We start from the raw sequence: 25,422 nt of genomic DNA, 5'->3' as shown, positions 1-25,422 counted from the left end.
CTCCACAAAGGCCACTATCCACAGCTACCATGTTGGCAACACGAATGTGGCTGAAAGATGTCATACAGAAGAGACTTGTGGGGAACAGTGAGACATGGATGGATTTCAGCACCGCAGAAATCCACAGCACAGCCTTCCCGACGTCCTCCGTCTCACCCCAGCGTCTGCAGTGCATGGTTTGACCCAGAAACCACGTTTAAGAAAATGAATCAGACAAGCCAAGTTTGCAGACGTTGCCCAAACATGGCCATTTTATTTCTTTTTCCTTTGAAATCCAAACAGCTTGAGGAGACAGCAGCACATGTGGTTGGCTAATTTCTATACTATGCATACCCTAATGGATTTTTTTTTTAAACCATTATTTTTTTAATAGCTGTATGACTGACATGTAAAAAGCAGTACATATTAAATGTATACGACTCAATGAGTTTGGGGATAAGTATAGTCCCATGAAACCATTGCACCATCAAGGCCGTAGATATATCCATCGCTTCCCAAAATTTCCTCCTGCCCCTGTTATTATTATTAGTTTTGTGGTAAGAGCACTTAATGTAAGATCTACCCTCTTGGAAAATTTTGAGCATACAATACAGTATTGTTAGCTCTAGGCACTCTGCTGGGTAGAATATCTCCAGAACTTACTTCTCCTGCATAAGTGAAACTTGGTACCCCTTGACCAACATCTCCCAGTTTCCCTCCCCCACCTTGGCAATCACTATTCTACCCTTTGCTTGCGGAGTTTGAGTAGATTAGATTTCACATATACGTGAGATCATGCAGTATTTATCTTTCTGTGACTGGATTACTTCACTCAGCACAATGTCCTACAGGCCCATCTATGTTGTTGCAGATGGCAGCCTTTCTTTCTTCTTAAAAGCTGAATAATATTTCACTCCAAATATATCTCACATTTTCTTTATCCATTCATCGGTGGATGGACATTTATGTTGTTTCCGTATCTTGGCTACTGTGAATGAACCGGCAAAACATGCTGTGAACATGGGGGTGCAGGTATCCCTTCCAGATACTGATGTCAGTTCCTTTGGATAAATATCCAGAAGTGGGATGGCTGAATCATATGGTAGTTCCATTTTTAATTTTTTAAAGAAGCGCCATACGGTTTTCCACAGTGGCTGCACCAATTTACATTCCCACCAACAGTGCTCCAGGGTTTCCCTTTCTCCACATCCTCACCGACACTTGCTATCTTTTGTTTTTCTTAAAAGTAGCCATTCTAAGAGGTGCGAGGAGATAGCTCAGTGTGGTTTTTGATTTGCATTTCCCTGATGATTAGTGATGCTGAGTATCTTTTCATGTACCTGTTGGTCATCTGTATGTATCTTTGGAAAGGTATCTATTCAACTCGTTTGTCCATTTTTTAACAGGGCCTGGAGCCTAGATCTGCAGAGAAGTTAGACGTTTACATGCATCACTTGACGTGTTTCCTCATTTCTCCGCTTAGATGCTGGGATCTCTCACTTGGCGTCCAGAGCCCCCATGAAGGTATGTTCATCTGTGGATGGTTGTTTATATCATATTTTTTCTGTGAGGGGACAGAGCCTGTGACCTCCTATTGTACCACTTGCTGATGTCCTTTTAAGTGATTCTTTCTATAGCCATTAAATCACTGATCCACCATCTGGAAAGCCCTCGCTAAAACAAGTCAGGGACACAGATCACTTTCCTTGCTTTCTGGATTTCTAAGCCCAAAGGATTAGAGCAGACCACAGTTCAGGTGAAAATGTTAACAATTGGACACTGAGTATTTGTGATTCCAACATGAGATAGAGCCAGCACAGTGGGGAGGTGTCTGCTCCCGGCCCAGGGTCACCTGCACTGGAAAACCTCCTTCACCACTAGGTAGCTGTTTGACCTCTGGCACTTGATCCTTTCTGGCCTCAGGTTAAAGTCCTCCTTTGTAAAGTACTTACAACTCCTAACTTGCAGGCTGTGCACGAGTTAGGTGCACGGTCCACATTGAGTTCTGTGCATGTAGGTCGTTGTTCTGTTCGAAGCTGCTTGAAGACAGAAATGAGGGAGGTCACAGTCAGCTGCAGGTCCGCATGTGTTTTGGCAGGCCTGGCAGGAGGTAGAGGGACACAACAGCGATGTGTCCTGGAGGAGGGATGGGAACACAAGGCTATTTTCTGGACCCCAGAAGGAGACGGGCAAAGTCGGGGCAGTGAGGCCGGCCTCCCGGGGAAGTTGGGATGGGACTGGAACAGAGGATGTCAGGGTAACGAGTTCGGCCTCTGTCTCTCAGCCCAGGAAATGGGGCCAGGCAGGGGTCAGAGAGCCTGGGCAGGAGGCTGTTAAAATAAATCACGACCGGAGGCTCAGGGGCTGGTCCAGGGCAGTGAGAGGGGAGAGGAGAGGAGGAGTGAAGAGGCAGGTAGGGCAGAAGGGAAAGAATGAACCACAATTCAAAACCTCAGGGGCGTGCAGTGGCTGAGGAAAGGGTATCTCTCATATTTGATTTGTCCTAAAATCAGACAGATACAAGAGCACTGTGCCTGTCACAAAACAGCGTCAATAAAGAAAATACATGGTTGTTTTTTTCTGTGTGTAGTTCTTCTTGATTTCTTTTTTTTTTAACATCTTTATTGGAGTATAATTGCTTTACAATGGTGTGTTAGTTTCTGCTTTATAACAAAGTGAATCAACTATACATATACATATATCCCCATATCCCCTCCCTCTTGTGTCTCCCTCCCACCCTCCCTATCCCACCCCTCTAGGTGGTCACAAAGCACCGAGCTGATCTCCCTGTGCTATGTGGCTGCTTCCCACTAGCTATCTGTTTTACGTTTGGTAGTGTATATATGTCCATGCCACTCTCTCACTTCGTCCCAGCTTACCCTTCCCCCTCCCTATGTCCTGAAGTCCATTCTCTACATCTGCGTCTTTATTCCTGTCCTACCCCTAGGTTCTTCAGAACCATTTTTTTTTTAGATTCCATATATATGTGTTAGCATACGGTATTTGTTTTTCTCTTTCTGACTTACTTCACTCTGTATGACAGTCTCTAACTCCACCCACCTCACTACAAATAACTCAGTTTCATTTCTTTTTATGGCTGAGTAATATTCCATTGTACATATATATATATATATATATATATATGTGCCACATCTTCTTTATCCATTCATCTGTCGATGGACACTTAGGTTGCTTCTATGTCCTGGCTATTGTAAGTAGTGCTGCAGTGAACATTGTGATACTTGACTCGTTTTGAATTATGGTTTTCTCAGGGTATATGCCCAGTAGTGGGATTGCTGTGTCGTATGGTAGTTGTATTTTTAGTTTTTTAAGGAATCTCCATACTGTTCAATTTACATCCCACCAACAGTGCAAGAGGGTTCCCTTTTCTCCACACTCTCTCCAGCATTTATTGTTTGTAGATTTTTTGATGATGGCCATTCTGACCGCTGTGAGATGATACCTCATTGTAGTTTTGATTTGCATTTCTCTAATGATTAGTGATGTTGAGCATCCTTTCATGTGTTTGTTGGCAATCTGTGTATCTTCTTTGTAGAAATGTCTGTTTAGGTCTTCTGCCCATTTTTGGTTTGGGTTGCTGGTTTTTTTGATATTGACCTGCATGAGCTGCTTGTATATTTTGGAGATTAATCCTTTGTCAGTTGCTTCATTTGCAAATATTTTCTCCCATTCTGAGAGCTGTCTTTTTGTCTTGTTTATGGTTTCCTTTGCTGTGCAAAAGCTTTTAAGTTTCATTAGGCCCCATTTGTTTATTTTTTTTTTTATTTCCATTACTCTAGGAGGTGGGTCAAAAATGATCTTGCTGTGATTTATGTCATAGAGTGTTCTGCCTATGTTTTCCTCTAAGAGTTTTATAGTGTCTGGCCTTAAATTTAGGTCTTTAATCCATTTTGAGTTTATTTTTGTGTATGGTGTTAGGGAGTGTTGTAATTTCATTCTTTTACATGTGGCTGTCCAGTTAAGAAAATACATGTTGACTGAAGAAAGGATTCGGGGGGAACCCTCCAGATGGTTGTGTATGTTCAGAACCTTACAACCCTGAACTGGAGTGAATCACAAACATCAGTCAAAATGAAATTATGCAAGATTTCATTTTCCATTAGGTTTTTTAAAAATGCATTTGATCTTAGAAGTGAGTAAAACTTTAAATGTTTTAAAATGCTACGTCATTTTTTCTTCAATTTTCATCCATTAGTCCCTTCCAAAAAGTCTAGCTTGTATAAGTATTTCAAAGACAAAAAGTAGTCTTATTTTTAAAAATGTAGAAAAAGAAGAATTGCCATCAGAAATTTCTGCAGCTAATTGGCAATAATGTTGTATTTGAAAAACTGGTGTATTGCAGGCTGTTCTAAGCATCCAGCAATTTTGATGCCAAATCCCTCTTTCTGTACTGATGAGCCCTCTTTGACAATATCGTAACTGTGTGTGTGTTTTAAGAGAACACCTTGCACCAGCATCTAAAAATCGTTAGGAAAAATGGGATAAAAATGTGCATTAAAGGTGATGAGGAAATTTAGATGAGACCTAAAACAGCCGGGAGGAGAAAGCAGCAAATCAAAGAGATCAAAGGTAGGGCTGGCTGCTCTCAGCAGTGATGCCGGGAAGGAGCCTGTTCAGGTAAGGGCTTAATTAGGGCTGTCAGTCACACTAATTGCCTGTGATTAAATAGTGTGAGTCAGCAGGGCCGCGGTTCGCCCAGCGACAGGCATCACCCCTGAGCTCGGAAGGGCAGTCGGGGACCACGCCTCACCTCAAGGGCAAGTGGCACTGTTCGTGGATACTTTCTGTGAGCACCTGCGTGGGTCATCTGCTTTCTCCAAACAGCAAGCACTTTGTTTTATCAGCACCAAATCATGCGCTGGAGGAAGCTTCCAAAGAGCCCTTATTTGATTTCCGTGCTTCCGAGGTGGGGCTGAGGGCATCAGTTATTAATGAGCAAAGCTCCAGGCATCGACTACGAACCGTCGGCGCCTTGTAATGCTACCAGATCCCTGTTTCTCTCTTTGGCGTCTTTGGCGTCCTGTCTTCACAGCCCAGGCCCTCTTGCGCTGCCCAGCTGGTGTCTGGGGAGGTGCTTCTCTCTGCAGTCCCCCCTGCATTTGTTCTCCATTCCAAGGCCACGGCTGTGCCTTGGCCAAGAAACGCCTCCCCACCACCGCTCCTCTCAGCCCCACCAACCTCCTCTTTTCCAAATCTAACCAAGCTTGGCGGGCGGCGGGCGGCGGTCTGCCTCACATCCTTTTAGGTAACTGCCCCTCCCTCTCCCCACCCCAAGGAGACCCGGCCCTCCTCTGGGTTCCTTTGCACTTGCTGCAGCAGTAATGCACTCTGCCCAGGGACCATCTGTATCCAGTTGACTGAAGTGCTCCCCGAGTGCAAATATTCCTGCTTGGCTCCTCTCTGGGGTTGCCGCACTATTTTGAAAGCACTCTGTATTTTCAAAAATAGTTTAAAATCCAGAGTAGATACTCAGGAGATGTTTATTGGCTCAAAGGAAGTACATACTGCTGGACAGAATCAAAAGGCCTTAGGGAGGGAGGCTGCAGAGAATCCCAAAAGGTCTGTTTTCATCTGGGTGGCTTGGCTAGGATACCAAATAAAGCAATAAAAATGTTAATCTTCCCAGCCCTGCCTTCTGCTTCATGGAGCCTCCGAGGCTATGACAGCAATAAAGTAGGTGGAAAAGTTAAAGAGGAAAACATAAATTAGGTCATGAGAGGATAAAGAGACGGATTTTCAATAGGCTTCAACCTTCAGAGTTGGGAGGGCCTAAATTAAGTGGATCATACGAAATTCAATAAACAAGGATTGTAGACGGCAGGTGATTTATCCCATTATAATTTGAATTAAGCTCAAGCATCAATAACACCCCTGACCCAAAGGTTATTAAGAGACAGCTAATAACATGAACTGAACCAGCACATCTTGTATGTTATTGCTGGGAATTTAGGACTCAGGCATTTAGGGCTGGGGAATTGATTGCCCGAGAGAGAAATTTCATCCCTGGTGCCGTGGAGCAGACCTCAGGGGAAGGAAGAGGCAGCCAGCAGCGTGCCCAAGCCACCCGCCGGAAGCCCAGGACCCGCTCACCCGTGACCAAGACAACCTGAACGTCTCCCTCAGCTTGGGGAAACGTCAGACACATTTCTTCCTAGCTGGAGTTTTCTCACCTCCCCTTGCTTAGAGCACTTACTTAGAAAACTTGAAATTGTAAATTCTTCCTCTGCCCCTTTGCAGATGTCCTCCCAGCCCCTTGCCTGTTTAACAACCCAGGAAATACCTTTCTCGAGGACCTGAGAGGCGCCTCCTTGAAGTGTGGACAGAGAAGGAGCTAGCGCCTCACCTCTCAGTCTCCCTAGGAGAGGAGCAGCCTGACATCCACATCACAGAGGAAAACGTTCACTCAGTGTGCCACACACACACCACTGGCTACCTCCCCGAAGGTGGCTTCCAGCACTTTCCACTGGCTCCCCAGGGCTTAACCTCCCCGCCCCCCCCACTGCTGGTTTCAGTGGAGTTGAGTTTGGCCCCGACTGCACTAGTCTTGAGGAATGTCTCACCTGCCTGTTTAACTCTGTCTGGGGCCAGTTTGACTTTGACACACATCTGCAGGCATCAGTGGATGAGCATTTGCTCAAGCCTGGACCGCCGCTCTAGCAAGCGCTCGGCTGCCCTGTGTATAAACACGTGCGCGCCAGCCAGTTAATCCAGGCCGGTTGCCTCTGTTTGTGTTAGATGATTCAGACTGTGTTCAGACGTGGAAAACACACCGAATCAATCTCAGAACTGGGCCCAGCAAATCTCAGGAGAACTGTTGGACGGCCTTTTGCTTCCCAGCGCACTCTCTTCCCCAGGCTAGCCTAATTTCAAGCTCCCCGACGTCGGCTTTGTATTAGTCACCTACATCATTTGGTGTGATAGGGCTTTTGCCTTTCAGCACCACTGAGGCACAATGTCGGCAGAGTCAAGCTGCCTCACACCAGCAGGGGCCCTTTTGAGCGTGCTCCCGAGCCCCTCCAAGCCCTTTATCCTTTCATCTTACAGGACCCCCAGGAAAACACTGCTAACCCCTCTTCACTGATGAGGAAGCCAGGCTCAGAAAGACTGAGGGTCTTGCCCAAGGTCACATGCACGGACAGAGCCAGAGCTGGGCCCCCGAGACTGCACGATTTCACAGCGGAATGTAGCAAGGATTTAATTGAGTGGAGTAGGAATCCCAGAGGGAACATAAACCCAGCGGGGGTATATCTAGATTGCTGGCAGGGCAGCTGGGTCAGAAACCAATCTCCTGAGGGACCAAAGGGGACTCCTGCTGGAAGGAGACCCTTCCTGGCAGAAGCACTGGAGGAGGGTCTGGGCACTGTGTGTCTAGGGCAGGCGGGGTATTGTCTGGGAAGAAAGGAAGGGATGGGCTACGGCAGGACCCATGGACTCAGCTGTCTCGCTGGGTTCTGCAGGACTTCAGGACCCCTCTGCTTGTGCAACACCAAGGGGACAGAGCCATCCCCCTTCCCATGACAGGACATCATTGAGCCTTGGAAAGTCAAAGGCTTCAGTGCTTCAGCAACTGGGAGAGAACCAGGGCCGCACAAATAAGGCGGCACCAGTGGAGGCTCAGTGGATGCGAGGACGGGGCGGCAGCCGTCCTGGGGGGAGGAGTCTTGCTCATGAGCACAGGTGAGCGCCCGCCACCTGTGGACTTCAGGTACTCCTGCAGAGGGATGTTCTAGGGACTGAAGGGACCACAGGAGCCACTGAGGATTGCTTTTCTGTTGTCATCGTCTCTCCTCCTCTACCTAGTAGCCAGTGAGGGCTGGGGAGGCAGCTCTGCTGTCTCTTTATCGGCAATTTCACCCCCACCTGCCGAGAGTGAGATGCTTCCATGGGAATTTGACTCTGCCTCCCAAAGGTCAAGTTAAAACCACTACGTCTCCGGTGCTGCCTTTACAGGGGCTGGGTAGGGTGGGACCTGCCGATGGAAGTTGATATCTGCCAGGAGAATTGCGTGTCAGTCAGTGAAACTATCACCTGTTCACTTGATAAGAGAAAATTAAATTATTCAGCTCCCAATAACACAAGCAGCACCCCAGCCATGATAGTGGCGTAATTGTTTTACAATTAAGGCACGCCGAGTCATGTTAATAATGTGTGCATTGAGTCGCTTATTTTTTTCCAAAGAGAGGCAATTCAAATAAGTAATTTAGTGGTAGAAATAAACTATGAATTTAATTTATATGTTCATTAATTGTACAATTAAGCAGAATACTAATTGACTGTAGAATTATAGCTAAATGGAACACTGCACCCGGGTAATTAGTTCTCGTCCTGTTTTTCATTGTGAACGTAATTTTTGGTGGTCTCATCCTACCCAATTAGGTTTTGTTTGGCTTTATTGGAGCATAAATCATTCTTCTAGCACAGAGATTTAATCCCCCCAATACAGCTGGTGTGTTACTCCCTTTTTACCAAAGGTTAACTCTTAAAAGAAAGGACATCTGGCTGTAGCAGTCGGGATGGGCTGGTGCTGGCCTGTTCTGCAATTTCCAGTGCGTTCCCTGCAGCAGTAAGGGTAGAGGCGAAGAGTGCAGGTCAGTGATGGTAGCATCTTGGTTCTTCCCCTGCATCCGGGAGGGGCCGGAAGTCTGGACGACCTGCTCACCGCTTCTAAGGTTTTCACCTGGAATGGCCATTTTTAAACCATGGTCCCTTGAAGGCCACACAGGCTGTGGGCTCCGACACGGAGGAAGCCTGACAGGCGGGAAAGGTGTGTATGCAGGAAACGTGGTATCTTTTCATGGAAATGAAACGTCTGCAGTAAACTCAGGACCACTTACCTTTGTGGGCTGCTCCATCGGGAGCTCGCACCTTAAGCTGATGTCATGAGCCAGAGGGTCCGGTTGTGATCAGCGAATCCCTGGTTCATCCTGAGATACATGTTTTCCCAGCTGCTCAGAAAGAAGAAAAGGAGAAGGGAAGATGTGAAGTGGTGGCTCGCTAATGACGCTGGAACGTAGCTTCCCCACGTGCATCGGGGAGGCTGGGGTACAGAGCCCCACGCAGGCGCCTCTGGAGGCACCAGGATCTCGCAGGGGTTCGGGTGGCTTGTCAAAGTGCACATTCCTGGCAGAGGGGCCCTCCCGGAGCAGTTTAAACTTCAGGGCTTCTCTCGGGCACAGTCCCTGAATGCGGCATAAAGTCAGACATGAAGCAGGCTGTTGCCAGCACGTTTTCCTTACACAGAGCTTCTGTGGGACCAGGTTTGCTCAAGTCATCCAACAAACAGGGTGCATCCCAGACATGGTGACGGGCACTGGGGATACAGCGTCGGACAAGGCAGACCCAAATCCCTGCCCCATGGGACCCACGGCTGAGACCACAGCCACGGGGAATGTGACCCAGGGCCATCGGATGAGTCTCCTCGGCCGGCCCTGACCCAGCTGGAGGGGAATCCAAACAGCGGTCCCCGTATCAGCCTCCTGTGGCAGCTGTAACAAATTGTCACCAACTTGGCAGCTAAAACAACACAAACTAGTTATGTGACAGTTCTGGGTGCTGGAAGTCTGACATGGATCTCCTGGGGCAAGATCAAGGTGTCATCAGCACTGGTCCCCTTTGAGGCTCCAGGGCCGCATTCCTTGCCTGGCCTTTTCCAGCTTCTGGAAGCGCCTGCATTCCTTGGCTCGTGACCCCTTCCTCCATCTTCAGAGTCAGCAGTGGTGTCACTCCCACCTCTGCCTCCGTCCTCACATCTCCCATTTTGACCCTCCAGCCTCCCTCTTGCACTTAAGGACCCTCGTGAGGACTTTGGGTCCATCCAGACCATCCAGGACACCCTCCCATCTCAAGGTCTTCAGTTAAATCAAATCTGGGAAGTCCCTTTTGCCATGTTGGGTAACCTGGTTCCAGGGATTAAGGTGAGGACGTTTGGGGGGCCGTTATTCTTCCCACCACCCTCCCCGTGGGGAAAAGGCGTGCAGTGGTGCCAGGTCTTAGATTCTGGGGGAAACAGAGGGTCCTTCTGAGAAGCTTTAGAAATACTTGGTGTTAACTCTTCATTCCATCCTCCAGTCTGCTCCCAGTGACACTGAAATGAGAAATGTGACATTCAGAAGTGACAGGAATGCTCAAAGGCAAAAACCCTTCCTGCCTGTGGAGAGGAACTGGGTGGAACCAGTTTTTGTTTTATGTTTTTGTTGCATTATTTATACCATTGAAAGGCAAATTCCCATAGAAACGAATTATGACAGCAATGAAAGTTAGAAGGGTGGCCTCCCAGGTGATTCCATAATCTAGGGAAGGAGAAATTGCTCAGAACATCATTCACTTTACCATAAAAGTGTTGATGTAACAGGGCCTTAAACTGGAAAATTTCCCTAGTGACTAGTTTGCATGAAATTTATAATTATACATGAAACGTAATTAAAGAGCAGTCATTGTTGGTTCCTGAGTGTCAATAACTGAACATTTACCAGAGGAGAAGGCAAGCTTGCACCTCAGGAGTCTGTGGTGTACACACCCTCCCCCGAACCTTAGTTCCTTCCCGTCTTTATTTTGTTCCTAAGTACTTAGCACCTTCTGATACACTCCATAATTTACTTACTTGTTTTTTTTATCATCTGTCTCCCCCATGAGATCAGGGATTTTGCGTTTTGTTTTCTCTTCCAAGAACTAGAAAAGTGACTGCTCTGTCAAAGGCAGTTGATAAATATTTATAGAATGAATAAGTAATTTACACCATATGATTAGTACACTGTATTTTGCATACGGGAAATAATCTTTCTATTATAGAATTAAACCTGGGTTTTTATTGCTGTTTGGAGGATAAGATTTTTTTTTTTTAAGTGTTAAGTCAAGCCAAGATGCTTTAGGACTTTCCCAAGTTCCCAAATCAGGCCACGCAGTGGGGATTGGTCAGCTCCTTCCCCAACCAGACTCTCTCAAGTTCCCACTAAGATATTCATAAAGGCACAGAGAGAAATGGAGAACTTGTGAAGCTCTTGCACAATGCTGATGGAAAAGTTGAAGAGATAAGATGAAATGGTTAATTATAGATAAGAAAACCAATGTGAGGAATTATAGCTATTTCTAAGGAAAATACCAGAACTACTGAAACAGAGTTAATTATCAATGACATCATTACAGAAAAATTGCTGGAAATGTGATAAATATCTCAGAATACAGGCGACAAATGTTCTCCATATCCCAAGGAAAATCAGTCAAAATGGGCCAAAGTTAGACACATTTCGGCAAGGATTTAAAATGATAAAATAAAGATAAACGCAAAGACCAGTTTTAGAAGGAGAAGATATGGCTGCATAAAAACAAACACAAATGTGTGTGGTCTCAGATCGCTCCCCACCACACTCCTGCCAGAAGGAAATAACGGCAGCTGCTGCAGTTCATGAAAAAAAGTGGAAAATCTGAGAACCTTAGACCCAAGCAGGGACTTTCCCTGTGTGTGGGTGACACCAGGCAGTCTCTGACATCCACTGGCTCATGAAATACACCATCCAGACACATTTTCTTCAAAGTGTTACAAAATGTCTACTTTAGTGCAGTAAGAGATGAATTTAACAGTTGAAGATTCCATCTGAGACTCGAAAAACTCCATGATGTAAGCACATCACAGGGTCTTGGATGTGCTGCAGAATCTAGTAGGACGGTTCTCATGCTGAGGTCTTCAGGGAGTTTGCCCGCCCCCAGAGATTCTGCTTCTGTTCTGTAGCCCGGCCAGACAACAGCTCTAATAGCCAATGAACCCTTATTTAAATTAAATAACTTCACCCTAAATTGCTATCTCTTATCCTGAGAGTTGGGCAGAATGCACCGAAATGTGCAGCTGATTGCCTCTGCCTTTCAGGAACCTGGGTGAGCCTTCCGTTCTCTCTTCTCCTTTGCATTTTCTAGGTTTTTAAAAGAAAAAGTCTTTCCAGTGAAAACAAGCAAAAAAACCAACCAAACAAAAAAAGCTTGACAGAAAGAGAAGAGCCAAGTTTTACAGGTCACAGTGACCTGATACCAATATATTCTAACATTCAGTTCTCATTGGAACAGAAAACCCTGTATTTTTATCTGGCTTTTACAAACCTCTTCAAATATGAACTTCCAGATCCTCTCTGAAATTTCCCTTCTGTGCCACACTCAGTCAAATACATCTTTAATAAAAAGACTGAAAGTGAGTTTTTATCTAAGAGACTCCTGGAAACTTTGGAAGTTAATTCGTAGTTGAAAAAAACAAAACAGGCTTGGGTTTGTCTGGCTCAGCTGTCTGCTGACCTTGAAATTCAGGGTGGGCTGCTTACCTGCTCTAAGCCCATGTTTCCCCATCTTTGAAATGGAGATGATTGTATCTACTTCAAAACAGCAAAGACAGAAATAACGCAACTTGAGGAAAGATCAGAGACCCTCCCTCTCACAGTGTAGACGCTGGTGGTTGTAGAGGAACTGTGACGGATGAGGGAACGTGGATCTTCACCTTGGCATCTGTGGGAGAGGTAACTCTTCATGCTTTGTTACCCTCACATTCAACAGAACCATCAAACCAACAGACTTTTGTGGGTCAGGAGTCCCCAAGACCACCATCAGGTTCAACAATTCACTAGGAGGACTCAGGAAAGCAGTTAAACTCATGGTTATGGTTTATCACAACGTAAGGATGCAGAGTAAGATCAGCCAATGAAAGACATGCGTAGGGCAGGCCTGGGAGAGACAAGGTGTGAGCACCCAGGTGTGTTCCCCGAATGCAGTCGTGGAGAGCATTTACTTTTCCCAGCAATGGTGTCTGACAACATGTGTGAAGCATTGCCATCCAGGGATGCTCACCCGAGCCTTCGTGTCCAAGGTGTTCACGGTGGTCAGTTACACACACAGGCAACACTGACCACCCCTGTGGCTGACCTTTGGTCTCTAGTCCCTCCAGGGGTTGAGCTGATACAGCACGGCCCCAGGCCCCCACCACACATCTCGTTGTTGGCATAGAATATCAGGGGTAGCCCAAGGCCTCCGGTAAACAAGGACACTCTTACTAAACAGGAGGATCCAAGGAGAGCTCACCTCCCAGGAACTGGGCACAGGTCACTCCTTTCCGAGGCGAGGTTGATCCTCTACTGCACATCTCCTATTGGAGGTTCACTATTTGAAAAAGTCAAGACATAGGTGATAAAGACCCATCAGCAAAATGGCAGAAGGGATTCCAGGGCCCTGGGAGAGAGCTGTCTTTGGAACCAATTGCTAACATTTCTGAGAGGACAGGATATAGTTGAAAACTACTGTGACCACATGCCCTCACTACTTGCTGAGAGGTGACAACTTGGACTTTCCAGAACTGATGGTCTACCCCAGAGGTCAGCACACTTTTCCTGCTGTAAATATTTGTGGCTTTGCAGGTCTCGTGGTCTCAGCTCTGGGGTAGAACAAGAGCAGCCATTGACAACATGTAAACAAACCGGGGAGGCTGGGTTCCAGTAAAACTTTCTTTCTTTGTTTGCAGACACTGCAATTTGAATTCCACGTCATTTTCACATGTCATGAAATATGATGATCCCTTTGGTTTCTGGACTACGTGATGCACAGGGGATATTTGGGGGGGTTATGGAAATATTCTGTATGAAACTGTAATGGTGCATACAGGCCATTATGTGTCTGTCAAAACTTATAGAACTGTATGACTCAAAGACCAAACCTTAACGTAAAAGGTGGACTTGGGTTAAGGCTCACAGCTGTAGAAAATGTACCACTAATGTAAGCTGTCAATAGGGAGAAGTGTGTACCTGGGCTGAGGGGGGAAGGGAGCGAGCATGTAGAACTCTACGCACTGTCTGCTCAGTGATCCTGGAAATCTAAAACTATGTGAAAAAATAAGACCTAAAATGTTCAAACATTCTTAGCTCGCAGGTCATAGGAAACCAGAGGCAGGTGGGGTTTGGCCCGTGACACGTCCTCACTGACCCGCAGACGAGGCGGAGGAAGGGCTCACACGTATACATATGTGGCCCCTTGGAAACACCAGGACTGGGTGTGTAAACAACCTGAGCATCCGTGCAGTGCTCACGAAGGGCTTTGGCTTCCGCTGAGCTGGGAGCAGCTGCTGTTCCTACTTGCTTTCCGCTTAAACAGCTGGATTATTTGCAGTGAAGACTTTGAAACGCGGGCCTGAAGGGAGACAGAAATGTCTTCAGGTGTTGTGCTGCCTTTAATAAGCTGCTCTCCCTCCTTGCTTCTTGAAGATGGAACAATCAATACAGCATCCCTTTGAACAGAATAATAAGCACCATTCATTTGGGAAACGTGTGTTGAGCACCCACCGTATGCTCGCCGCCCGCCTGGGCTGCCGGAGCTGGTGGCAGTTATGGGGCGATGTCGAAAATGGCTGGACAGCAACTCCAAGTAAGAGAAAGAACACGTGGGGTCATGTTGCTTTTGTGGAATGTTTGCTAATAGATTTTAGTGCAGCCCTGCGTTCCCATCGTGTGGCTGCCTGGTGCCCACTTGGCTTCCGTCTGTGGCTGTTGAGTCTGCCTGCGTCAAATGATGAGAACGCGTTCATCAGCCTCCCCTTGACAGGATATGCATTTACTGCTTCTGACATTCTCATTACATCCACCGAGGGCTCAACCTAGTTCGTAAAGGCAGCGATGAAGTGGGTTTCCCACAGGAGAGATGAGGATGGAGGCCCCCTGACTCCACACTTGGAGATGGTCAGCAGAAACCAAGTCTGATCCTGCAGTCTCGCTCTCAGCGTTCACATGATTCTCTCTCCTTGGGATTCAGAGGGATCGGAGACCTAATTACAATTTCTCCTCCTGTGTTGAGCATTTACTCCAATTACGTGGTCAATAACTCATTGTATATGGATTTAAGTACTACTTGGGGACTTTCCATTTTTCTCCATCTCTGAGGCAGTGAGAATTGTGTTTTCGTCCATGGAGACCCCTTCCCTAGAGCCTTCTATCTGCTGGCTTAGCTCCTTCTGTGTAAGCCGGTCTTTCAAAGGAAGAACAAGGCAGCTTTAGCAAACCGCTGAGAGCACGGCGTCTGGGTGAGACTACAGGATTCCACCACATATCCCTAGCTCTGAGAATTCACTTCTGGTGCCTCAGTCTCCCCATCTGCAAAATGGGAATAACATTGATGCCTATTTGAAAAGCCCTTAGGATGATGCCCGATATTAAGTGTGCAATAAAGGAATAATCTGTAAAGAGGACAAAGCAGTGAAAGCTGAGCATTTCCAGAGCAGCTTTGGGAAGAGAAAACAGAGAAAAGATGAGAGGCAGCCTGCTCTAGGTCCTGAATTCAGCATGGATCTCAGAGCTGAATGCGCAACCAGAGCTCTCAGTCCCATGTGTAATCACTGCGGGTGTAGAAATGATGCTGCCTTCTGTTTACCGACCTCCTCAGGCCACGGTACTTTCAATGTAGAGACTCATTGCCTTCCAGAGTATTAAGAAAATCCCCACCAAAGGGGGCTGGATCTGCTTCTTACGCTCCCAGGAATGCACATTCGTTAAGAACCAGGCTGTCCCTGAAACACATTCTCAGACATGGGCTATAAATCCACCCTCTTCTTTGACAAACAGCAAATCAAACGTAGGTGATGACATTGATTTACCTGTAACTTAAATCCTTAGAAGTGTCATGTGCAATCTTGCTACTTTACTGGTGGTGCCCACTTTTCACTACAAGCCTCACAAAACATGTGACAAACCTCCGGGTGAAAATGTGTGATCTAAGATAAAACATTTCTCTGCAAGACCTCATTTCTCTATAGATTCAGAAACCTTTTGCACTACAGAGCTGCACTCCTGTGAATGAGGCCCCAGGGCCGGCAGCCGCAGCATCCCAGGGGAGCTTGTTAGGAACGCAGAATCTAGGGTCCCACCGGACCTGCTGACCCCCAGACCCCTGGGTGGTTCGTGTGCTCCTTAAAATGTGAACAGCTGTGCTGTTGTGCAGGTCGAGAGAAGCCAGGATGAGCCGTGTGTGGCTTCTGGCCCTCATCACGTCACTTCTGATCTAGTGACCTCTGCTTCAGCAGCAAGACACCCAAGCTCGACGCCCCGTGAGCTAATGACTTAGAAGTCCACAGAGGCCAGTGGTTCCATGAATGGCAAAGCGTTGCCTCCAATCTGTCATTTTGGGGCTTCCCTTAGAGCACGTTTCCTCATTTTCCACTCCGTGCACTGAAATGCCTCCCAAAGAGCCCCTTGAAGAACGTTGCCTTCCAACAGGAGGACGGCAGAAAAACTGGGGAGAACGTGGGCTAGTTCTACTTTGCTCGCCTGCCATCTCCCCCCCATGCCTCCTTGCTGCCGCCTTGCAGTGAGCCATGTTTTATTTAACATTTTGTAATTGCAAAATGCATTTACACTTTATTTATTGAGTGTCTCTCCTTCTGTGCTCTCGGCCTGCTGAAGAATGATGGGGGTGATGCAATGTAGGAAGCAGAGGAAATGAACTTGGGGTAATGAGTTTTCACTTGACATCGGATGCAGTGTTTTATTTCACTCTCCTGACATGCACTTGGTTAGGGGCCATTTAGAATTACTAGTTAATATCGATACTTTCTATTAGATAATTCAGGGTGTGGAGCAACTTCTTTGTGATGGGTACGCTTTTGCATTTTATAATCAAAATCTATAGAGGAGTGCATCTCAGCTGTTCTCTTTGTGTAATGTTTATGCTACCTACAGACAAAAAAAAAGAGAGATCTTTTTGAAAAAGAAAGGCACATTTTTATTCTTTATTGAAACATGTAATCGAGTTCTTTATATATCAGACGAGTCTATTCATCTGTATTGAATGGTCATGGAGATGTTCTGTCTATTCAAAATGCACACAGCCTCAGTGCAAATGCAGGATGGACTCTTGTGATACCTAGGAAAATATAATGCTTTTCGGAACAACAGTTCCAACCGATTATAAAGTTGCCGAATGTTTGGACATAATCATTTCTGAAAAGACGATTAACAAAAAGTCAATTGATTCTGGCTCCTTTGGACTGACATGAATATTTTAGATTTAACTTGTGGTTTAGATGGCAATGAAGGGAGGGTCCATAGCTGTCAAGTACCTGTTAAAGATGTAGACATACACATACTTTGAAGTAGGAAAGCATATTCAATGTAAATTAACTTTAACATTCAAAGGTGATGGTTCGTGATTTATTTTCAAAATAGTGTATCTGTGAAAAATTAAGAGCCACAAGGATCCAATTATCTCGATGGCAGTCTAATTTATGTGGCATGAAGTACTTAAAGAAAAGTCGGGAGGGATGTTTAGTAAGGCTAAATTGGTGTTGCCTTGCTGGATCACAGCTTGAAGTCTATCTGAACGACATGGATCTCATTAAACATCATCAACTTAAAATCGCTTAGGTGATAAGAAAGATGAAGATGAAGATCAGCCCGATAAAAGTTTCCCTTCTGTTCATAAATGTACTTCCTCTTGGGAGCATCTCTGGCTTCCCCAAGCAAACAGCGCTTTGCCAGACAAGCTGGGAAGGCGGATGGGCTGGGAGCATCTTTCTGCCAAGATGCCCAGGTTTGTGGCGGCCCGACCGTTAGAGGGTGGTTCAGACCATCAACTCCCTCTGTCCCAGAGCCTGAAGTCCTGGCTGCTTGCTGGTATTGATTTTGGAAAGGAGATTTGAAATCGATCAATATCTGTTGGCAGCTGAAACCTTCAGATATTTGTTAAAGAAGCAGATCGTCATGTTTCTGTGGGCAGAGAGGGTGGCTGGTATTCAGGGTTACGTGATTAAATAACGCCTGGTTTAGCTGTTGTTGGTAAGTGACAGGTCGGCACAGAAGCGGGCATTTCCTGTGATTAATCTAAGCAAGAACAACCCACATTGACCTGTTCCTTTGGCACCCGTGTAAGTGAAGAAAATTTGTCATTTGCTGCTTTAGAAGCACTTTCTCCCATCTAATGAGCTCTGCAGACAGATGGGGGGTTCCAATATAAACCTGCCACAGAGACCAGAACTATCAAGCAGCTGCAGGAGGCGGAGGGCCTTCCAGCAAAGCAGAGCACGGCTCAGCTCCCCAGGCGCTCTTTCCACACTCTGAAAGGAGTGCAGGAAACAAAACATCTAAGTCATTAGGCAACCATGGGCTGCAGCCTTTCACAGCAACCGGGAGAAACATCCTTGCCCCATAAGCCTAGTGTCTGGGGGTGCATATGTCTCTACAAATTTATCTAACTAGCTTCAGCCCCTAGTGGCACAAGGGATGCTGAATTCAGAGCAGGCATTAAAATGTATTTCCCTAGTAAGGAAGAATTCCTAAGCAGGCCACTGTTTACCATTTCATCTTCTGTGGAACGTTTTGGGACACACTGATAAAATACTCCATACTTGGCCATTCCACAGAGTCTAGGATTGTCAGCCTCTTCTGGGGTGACTTGAGGTTGGGGGGTAAGCTGGTGCTCATACAATCACAGATGCAAAGGAGGCAATTTAAGATACCCTGAACGTAACCAAGTCAAGTGAGAATATATCCAAGCTCAGGGAAAAAAGTAAAGATTCAAGAGAATCAAGATAGAATACCTGAAAATCCACGGCTGTAACCAGAATACTTAGATTTTATGCATAGCTTTCCATCGTTTAAGACTTTTGGGTTCTCTGAAACAAAGAGAAGAGGGTTTGAATCCTCTTCTGTGTTTGAATCTCTGCTTGGCCATGTATCAGGTAACAGTGTGTGCTGAGTCTTAGATTCCTTATCTCGAGAGAGAAATGATAATCCCCAGCTTCAAGAACCCTTGTGTAGAGTAGATGAGATATCAAATATGCTACCCAGGGAGCAGCTGCGTAATAAATAGTATCTGAAATGGTATATTCCCCTGATGGGTATCTGTTTATTTACTACATGGCTATGCTACACACACACAGTGAATACACAGGTGCCTTCCTCTCTGTGTGTGTGTGTGTGTGTGTGTGTGTGTGTGTGTGTCCACTCTCAGAACCTCAGCATCAAACAAGGCGTCCGTCAGACCTGTGGAGAGCTTATCTTTCTTCCTGATCTCCTGATCCGGCATTGACGTCCTCAACCTGGGATCCCATGTGGCCTTATCCCATGGGTCTTGGGGCCCATTCGTCTTGAGCCAACTCTAAATAATACGTCCTCCGGGAGCCCCAGGCAGATGAAGGGGCGGTTGTTACTGCTGGCATCCAGCAAATGCATCCAGCTCGTCAGTTTAAGTGCACCCTCACCTTTGAAGGTATATGCTCTCCCTGGCAATGGCAGTTTCTACCAAGTTCCGAGCAGACAACACAGTTTGAGCTGAAAAATTTACAAAGGGCTTTCACATGTGTGATTCAGATCAATTGCTTTCTGCCCAGGGGTCAATGACAAACTGTATCAAGCGTTTCATAGCTCACCCTCACGATCAGTAAAATGTCTTCCCTCTCATTTATGCCCAGAACCAAAAGTCATGTGGGTCAGATTTTAATTTCTCACTAGGCCAGAGTCAGAGAATTAACCAGTATCCTTTAATGGAGGGCAGGTAGAAAGACACCTTGTAGGGCGATAAGGGAAAGGCAGAATCTCCAGGCATCAGTAGAAGGCAAGACCCTGAGAAGGATCCTTTTGCTGAGACTTCCACGTGTATGGGGTGTACCCTGTGACATACTGAAGGACCTGTGAATGAAGTATCTTTTATTCGTATGGTGGAGAAGAGGCCCATTACCATCAGGTGTCAGGACAAATTATAGGTCGGCACCAGGAAAAAAAATCTGGTGAGTTCACCACTGGATCCCAAGCCCTGAGCTGCACACCTGGTACCATGGACAGATGCCTGTCACTGAGTGGACGGGAGACAAGGCAGAGAGGGAGGAGAACGGCTGTGTGTGTCTCTCATTGCTTCTGTCATGGCCCCGAGGGGAAGGGAGTTCAGAAAAGAAGAGAAAATGATGAAGGAACAGGAGTGAGGGTCCCTGAGCAGCTGCTCCGTGCCAGGCACCCCTCTCAATAACACTGTGGTCTGAGAGACAGGTGTCATCCCCCGAAGTTCAGAGACAGCATCCTGCTCGAGGCTGCTAAGCGGTTGTAATGGGTCAAATCAGGATTCAACCTCATGGCTTTGCCAAGCTGATGGACCGCTAGGAGGGCCCTGAGTCCTACGGGGAGGAGAGTTGGCGCACAGGTATGCAGTGTGAGAGTCTGGAACAGGCACCTGGGTTCCTGGAAGGAAACCTCCAGCTTCACCTTCCTCCCGTCATGCACCTGGTGCCACCAGCATCCCCCAAGCCTGGACACCTAGACGCTGTGCTCCCCAAAGGTGGCAGAGAATGAGGGCTGGTCTTGCTGGGTTTCCTGAGCCCCTCCTGCCCAGGACCCACCTCATCTTCCCTGGTGACCCAAGGGGCTCCACACGTGGACCCTGCCTTTCCTGGCCATGAGCTCGGAAGCATCTTTGTAAAGACCATAGTGATTAAAAAAGAGACACTTTGCCATCCATGGACACAGCATCGTGCCCGTGATTCTTTAATGAAAAAGACTCTAATCTCTGCCCCTGCTCATTTCTTGTTACCACAATTATAAATGCTTCTGTGGCTTTGTGGAGAGCTTTCTGGAAGCATAGAGGCAGAAAATCTATTTTCATGAAAGCTCTGCTTTTTAAATGAGGCTGTTGTTTCTTGTGGCCCGAATGCCACTCTAATTGCCCCTTCCTGATCGAATGACTCTCTTAATTGCTGCAGGTGTGTCTCTGCAGAAGGCACTTTCCTGGGCTGCCCCTCGGAATGGGTGGTGGCTGGCAGTTCCATCCAAACAGCATCGGTGGAGCAAGTACCAAGAGCTTTATACACGCCTCACCTTGTGGAGGTCTCACAATAACTTTGCGAGATAGATACCATTGTTGCTCCCATTGTACAGATGCAGAAACTAAGGCACAGGGGCCAAACAACTAACCCAAAGGCAGACAAGTAGTCGGTGCAACCAGTAGGTGGCTGAGACAGGGCTTGAGTGTGTGTGGCGTGTCGGTAAACCAGCTCTCTGGGGGAATAAAAATGGGAGGGGTGGGTTTTAGTACTTGCCAATTTCTATAGTGTAAATAATCCCATCATTTAAAGCCACGGATGGTTTAATAGCTGGCTTGCTGAATTCCTAAATATTTAACAACCAGCTCTTGCCAGGCAGGGCAAGTGGGCTTCACTCACCCTCATTACTGGACCTCAGACACCAGCTACTGGGTCCAGCCAAGGCTGGGGGAGGGTCTTTAGCACAGTTGGGAACAACACCCATTTCTATATTTCCACACCCAGGGTTTAGGGTGAGAGGGAGGTGCCCCTCTGGATGTCATCAGAAATACTATGCATTTTGTGAAATCTTCCAAAACTCCTGAAAGGAAGCTAAGTCTAATTTTAAATCTTGAAGGAGTCCATAGGAAGGAATCTCTAGAATTAGGCCTATCACAAGGAAGCTCTGCAACTTTCCAAAGGTAGGAAATGTCTGACCCAAATCACCTTCTTAGCAGGGTCCTTCTATCTTTGCTTCTCTTTCTATCACCTCTGATTTGAGCTGCGGCTACACTGCAGTGTCTGTCTGTTTGGCTCCGTGAGGTCAGGGCAGGGTCCGTTTTGGAGGACCTGGCTCATCTACAGGCCCCTTCTCAGAACGGGCCCTGACCCGGGCCTGCCGAAGGAGCAGGTCTCACTAGCCTGCTGTGTCAGGAGTAGACCCCCCAAGGAGGAAGCACCAGCGCAGTCCTGCTGAGGGACCAGCCCCAGTGGCCGCACCTGACACTGGACCACAGGGGTCCTAACCAGTACTGACCAGCTCGTCTCAGTGATGAGCAGTCAGACGTGGGGATGGCCTTACCTGGTGGTGGGCGCTGGGATTTCATGCGTGTGAACTGCCAGTGGCCACCCATGTAAGGGCCTTTGCAAATGGAACACAAAGTCTGCATTTATTTTCTGATTGATCAAATGGACTCTAAGGATGTACTGTATCCTGGTCCAAAATTCCACCACAGATTAGAAATTCATTTAAAATCATGTTTAGCCAAGTTCCCCAACATCGCTCTCCAGAGGTTATTCAGGAAGCCCAAATAATTCCCTATGATCCAATTCCCATGGAGAAATTTTAGACCAGAACTGGAATTTCTTTTCCCTCTCAAATACAAATGCCAATGTTTTAATCTTTTTTCTTTTCTAGATTGGTATAATAATAAGAGTCTTCCTGACAACATAATCTTGTCCAGAGCGAGGACAGATCCTGTCCTGAGACTCATTGGCTCAGTCTAATCCGGACACGGCAGGTCAGGCCCAGGCCCAGAGTCTTGGCTCGAGGAAAAGCAGTGCTTCCAGGAGAGGACAGTGTGGGAAATACGGCAAGGGACTCACATGTCCTCCTGAGGGATAAGACAGGGCAAAGGTACGTTCCTAAAACGGTCTCAATTCAGGTTATGGTGATGGTTGCACATCTCTGTGAATTTACTAAGTACCATTTAAGTATATACTTTAAGTGGGTGAATTTCATAGTATGTAAATGATATCTTAATAAACATGCTTTAAAAAGGTGCATTGCTGAGGAGGCCACTTCTGTCTTCTATAATGGTTGCATGTTGGTTAAACTCAGGTCGAGTGTATCAAAAAAAACAGAGCAAAACATATTCTTACAAGAGGGGATTGGATTAGCTTAGAACTGGGAGCATCAGACTCGGGAAACTTCAGGCCCAGGTGGATGCGGGGCTCAGAGATGTTTTCAGGGTTCACTGTCTCCCCGTTGTGCCCCTCAGCTTCCATCTACACTGGCCTCATCCTGTGGCCGGGGGCCAGGGAAGTGGACCACCATCTTAGGCGGTGCTTCCCGCTTGGCAACCATCCAGCCCCGTCAGTGCGCCCTCCTCAGGGCCCACCACTATAGCCGGGGAAAGGGGCCCATTAATTGCTTGCACGTGGTCAGAAGACCTCCCCCATGCCATGGCCAGGCTGAGACAGAGTGCCCTGGGCAACGAAGCCCACCAGGACTGAGTAGGATGGGCAGGGGGTGTTTCCCCAAATGGAAGGCAAGGAGGGCACAGTTGCCAGAAGACAGACAGACTGCAAAGCAAACTAACAGTGAAAAAGCAGAGCTCTCTGAGGTCACCTACCCCATAGCTCCCTGCCCACAATGTCTGGTGGACCCAGAAGAATGGTCCACACAGGCATCAGGCTTGGGCTGAACTCACAGCCTGGACCTGTCCCCGAGTCTGGGTCGGCTAAACTGAGGTTGACCCACAGACACATGAGTGAGAAATAAAGGCTGATTGCTGTAAACTGTTTGGGGATGGGGTAGTTCGTTACACAGCATAATTGTGGCAGTAGCTGACCATATACCCCCTTTGTTTGCAGAGCCAGGAATCAGTGTTTTCTCCCAACCAAGGAGCCCCACTACAATGAAAATAGGGTGAAATCCTTCACATGATGAACTACCTGGCAGAGCAGTGACCTCCTGCTCTATTCATGGAACCATCTCTCAACTTTTAAGACCTGGCCTCACAGGGGCTCTGACACAGACATGGAGCTTATGCCTTTAAGTCCCCTTTGCGTCTGTACAGCAGGCCTCCAAGCTCACCTGAGGAGCAGAGCAGAACCGCCGTCCTTGGAATGGCCTGGGTCCATCCCCACCTCTATCTGCGGGGACCACCACAGTGACTGGCATGGACCTCCATCTCCTTCCGCCATTCAGATCTTCACCTTCACCAAGGACACAGGTCAGCATTTATAGTGAATGGGACGCAGAGATCCCAAGTCACGGGAAAGTGTAGCAGCCCTCCCCCCGCATCTGTTTGGTAATTTATTTATGAGATTTCAGCTGTGCCCGGTGTCATATGTCCTTGGAGCACTGATGATTTCATCATGCCCCAAGGACATATGAGGAATCAAAGAGAAAGGTCAGGAATCTTCGTGGGTGTAAATTATCATACCTTCTTGGAAGTGATGTGAGGACACCTCTGGGCAGTGTTTCTTTCTTTTTTTTTTCTTTTCAAGAGTTACTCTTTTCATTTTGAGAAAATTTTAGACCTAAGAAAAGTTGCAAAAATAATTCAAAGCGTACTCATACCCCCCTCACTCAGCTTCCCCTTATGTTAACATCTTTTGTTTTTTTAAAGGAATTCCTTTATTTTTATTTTATTTTATTTATTTATTTATTTATTTTTGGCTGCGTTGGGTCTTCGTTTCTGTGCGAGGGCTTTCTCTAGTTGCGGCAAGCGGGGGCCACTCTTCATCGCGGTGCGCGGGCCTCTCACTGTCGCGGCCTCTCTTGTTGCGGAGCACAGGCTCCAGACGCGCAGGCTCAGTAGTTGTGGCTCACGGGCTTAGTTGCTCCGCGGCATGTGGGATCTTCCCAGACCAGGGCTTGAACCCGTGTTCCCTGCATTGGCAGGCAGATTCTCAACCACTGCGCCACCAGGGAAGCCCCATGTTAACATCTTAATGTCGTTTTTATCAAAATTAAGAAATTATTCTTGCTGTAATCCTGCTAACTAGAGTATGGACGTTCTAACGTAATAATACTCTAACTATTGAATTTCATAGTTTTTCGTTAACCCTTCTTCTGGTCCAGCATCCACTGCGGGATCCTGTGTTTGGCAGTACTGTCTCAGTCTCTTCCAATTTCGGGCAATTCCTCCGTCTTTCCTTATCTTTTGGGACCTTGACACTTTGGACGATATTGGTCAGTTATTTTATTGAATATACCGCATTTTGGGTTTGCTGATGTTAGCTCATGGTGAGACTGAGGTTGTGTATTACTGGGAGAAACGCCCAGAAGCAGCGTCCTCCCCAGTGCATCCTGTCAGGGTGCCTGGCATCGATGTGTCTTCCTGGTGATGCTGCCCTTGACCTGAGCCTGATATGCCCGTGCCAGGTTCTCCCTGAAAACGTACTACTTTTCCTTTTGCAATTATTAAATATTTGGGAGGGCAGCAATGCAAATATCCTATTTCTGCTTAAACTCTGAATGGCACACACAGTATATGAAAATAAGCGAATAACCCTTTTGCTCCAATCTATAAACTCAAGTGACCATGGTTTAAGCCAAGGAAACTGGACGTCTGTCCCATGTCAGTCCGTCTCCTTCGATCTCCTCCCAGGCCCTCCCTGCTGACGTTTTCTGGTTTACGTGTCCAGCCTCCGCTCTACCCTCTTCCATGCCAGCCCTTTCCTTTCAATTCCCAAGAGCATTCTTGGGAGCCTGCACCATGGGCAGCAGTGGCCATGGCCCGGGCGGGCACGTGGCACGAATCCCTCAGTGAGGAAGGATCCTTCCAGCTTCAGGGAAACAGATCCTGGAACAACTGGGGCAGATGCAGAGTGGTGTCCGGGCATTTCCGGTCTTTAAGCCCATCTCATGCCCACACCAGGCGCACACGGTCCGCAGACCTTGGCCTGGCAGCCCCCCACCCAAGGTGTCCCTACATCCCTGAAGCTGCTCAGCGCCA

General features: G+C 47.1%; 1 protein-coding gene across 1 annotated transcript in view; it reads left to right on the top strand.

Moving 5' to 3' along the window:
• Window positions 1–1,471: 1,471 nt before the first annotated feature.
• Window positions 1,472–25,422, top strand: part of LOC118881846 — a 50,105-nt gene continuing 26,154 nt past the window's right edge. Inside the window, exon 1 of the mRNA XM_036827128.1 lies at window positions 1,472–1,503. Within this exon, the coding sequence (XP_036683023.1) occupies window positions 1,498–1,503 (6 nt within the window). The 5' untranslated portion in view covers window positions 1,472–1,497. The remainder of the gene's footprint in view (window positions 1,504–25,422) is intronic.

The sequence above is a fragment of the Balaenoptera musculus genome, chromosome 15 (genome assembly GCF_009873245.2).
Source record: "Balaenoptera musculus isolate JJ_BM4_2016_0621 chromosome 15, mBalMus1.pri.v3, whole genome shotgun sequence".
Taxonomy (NCBI): domain Eukaryota; kingdom Metazoa; phylum Chordata; class Mammalia; order Artiodactyla; family Balaenopteridae; genus Balaenoptera; species Balaenoptera musculus.
Note: the sequence above shows the minus strand (reverse complement) of the source record. Positions and strands in the feature narration are given on the sequence as shown.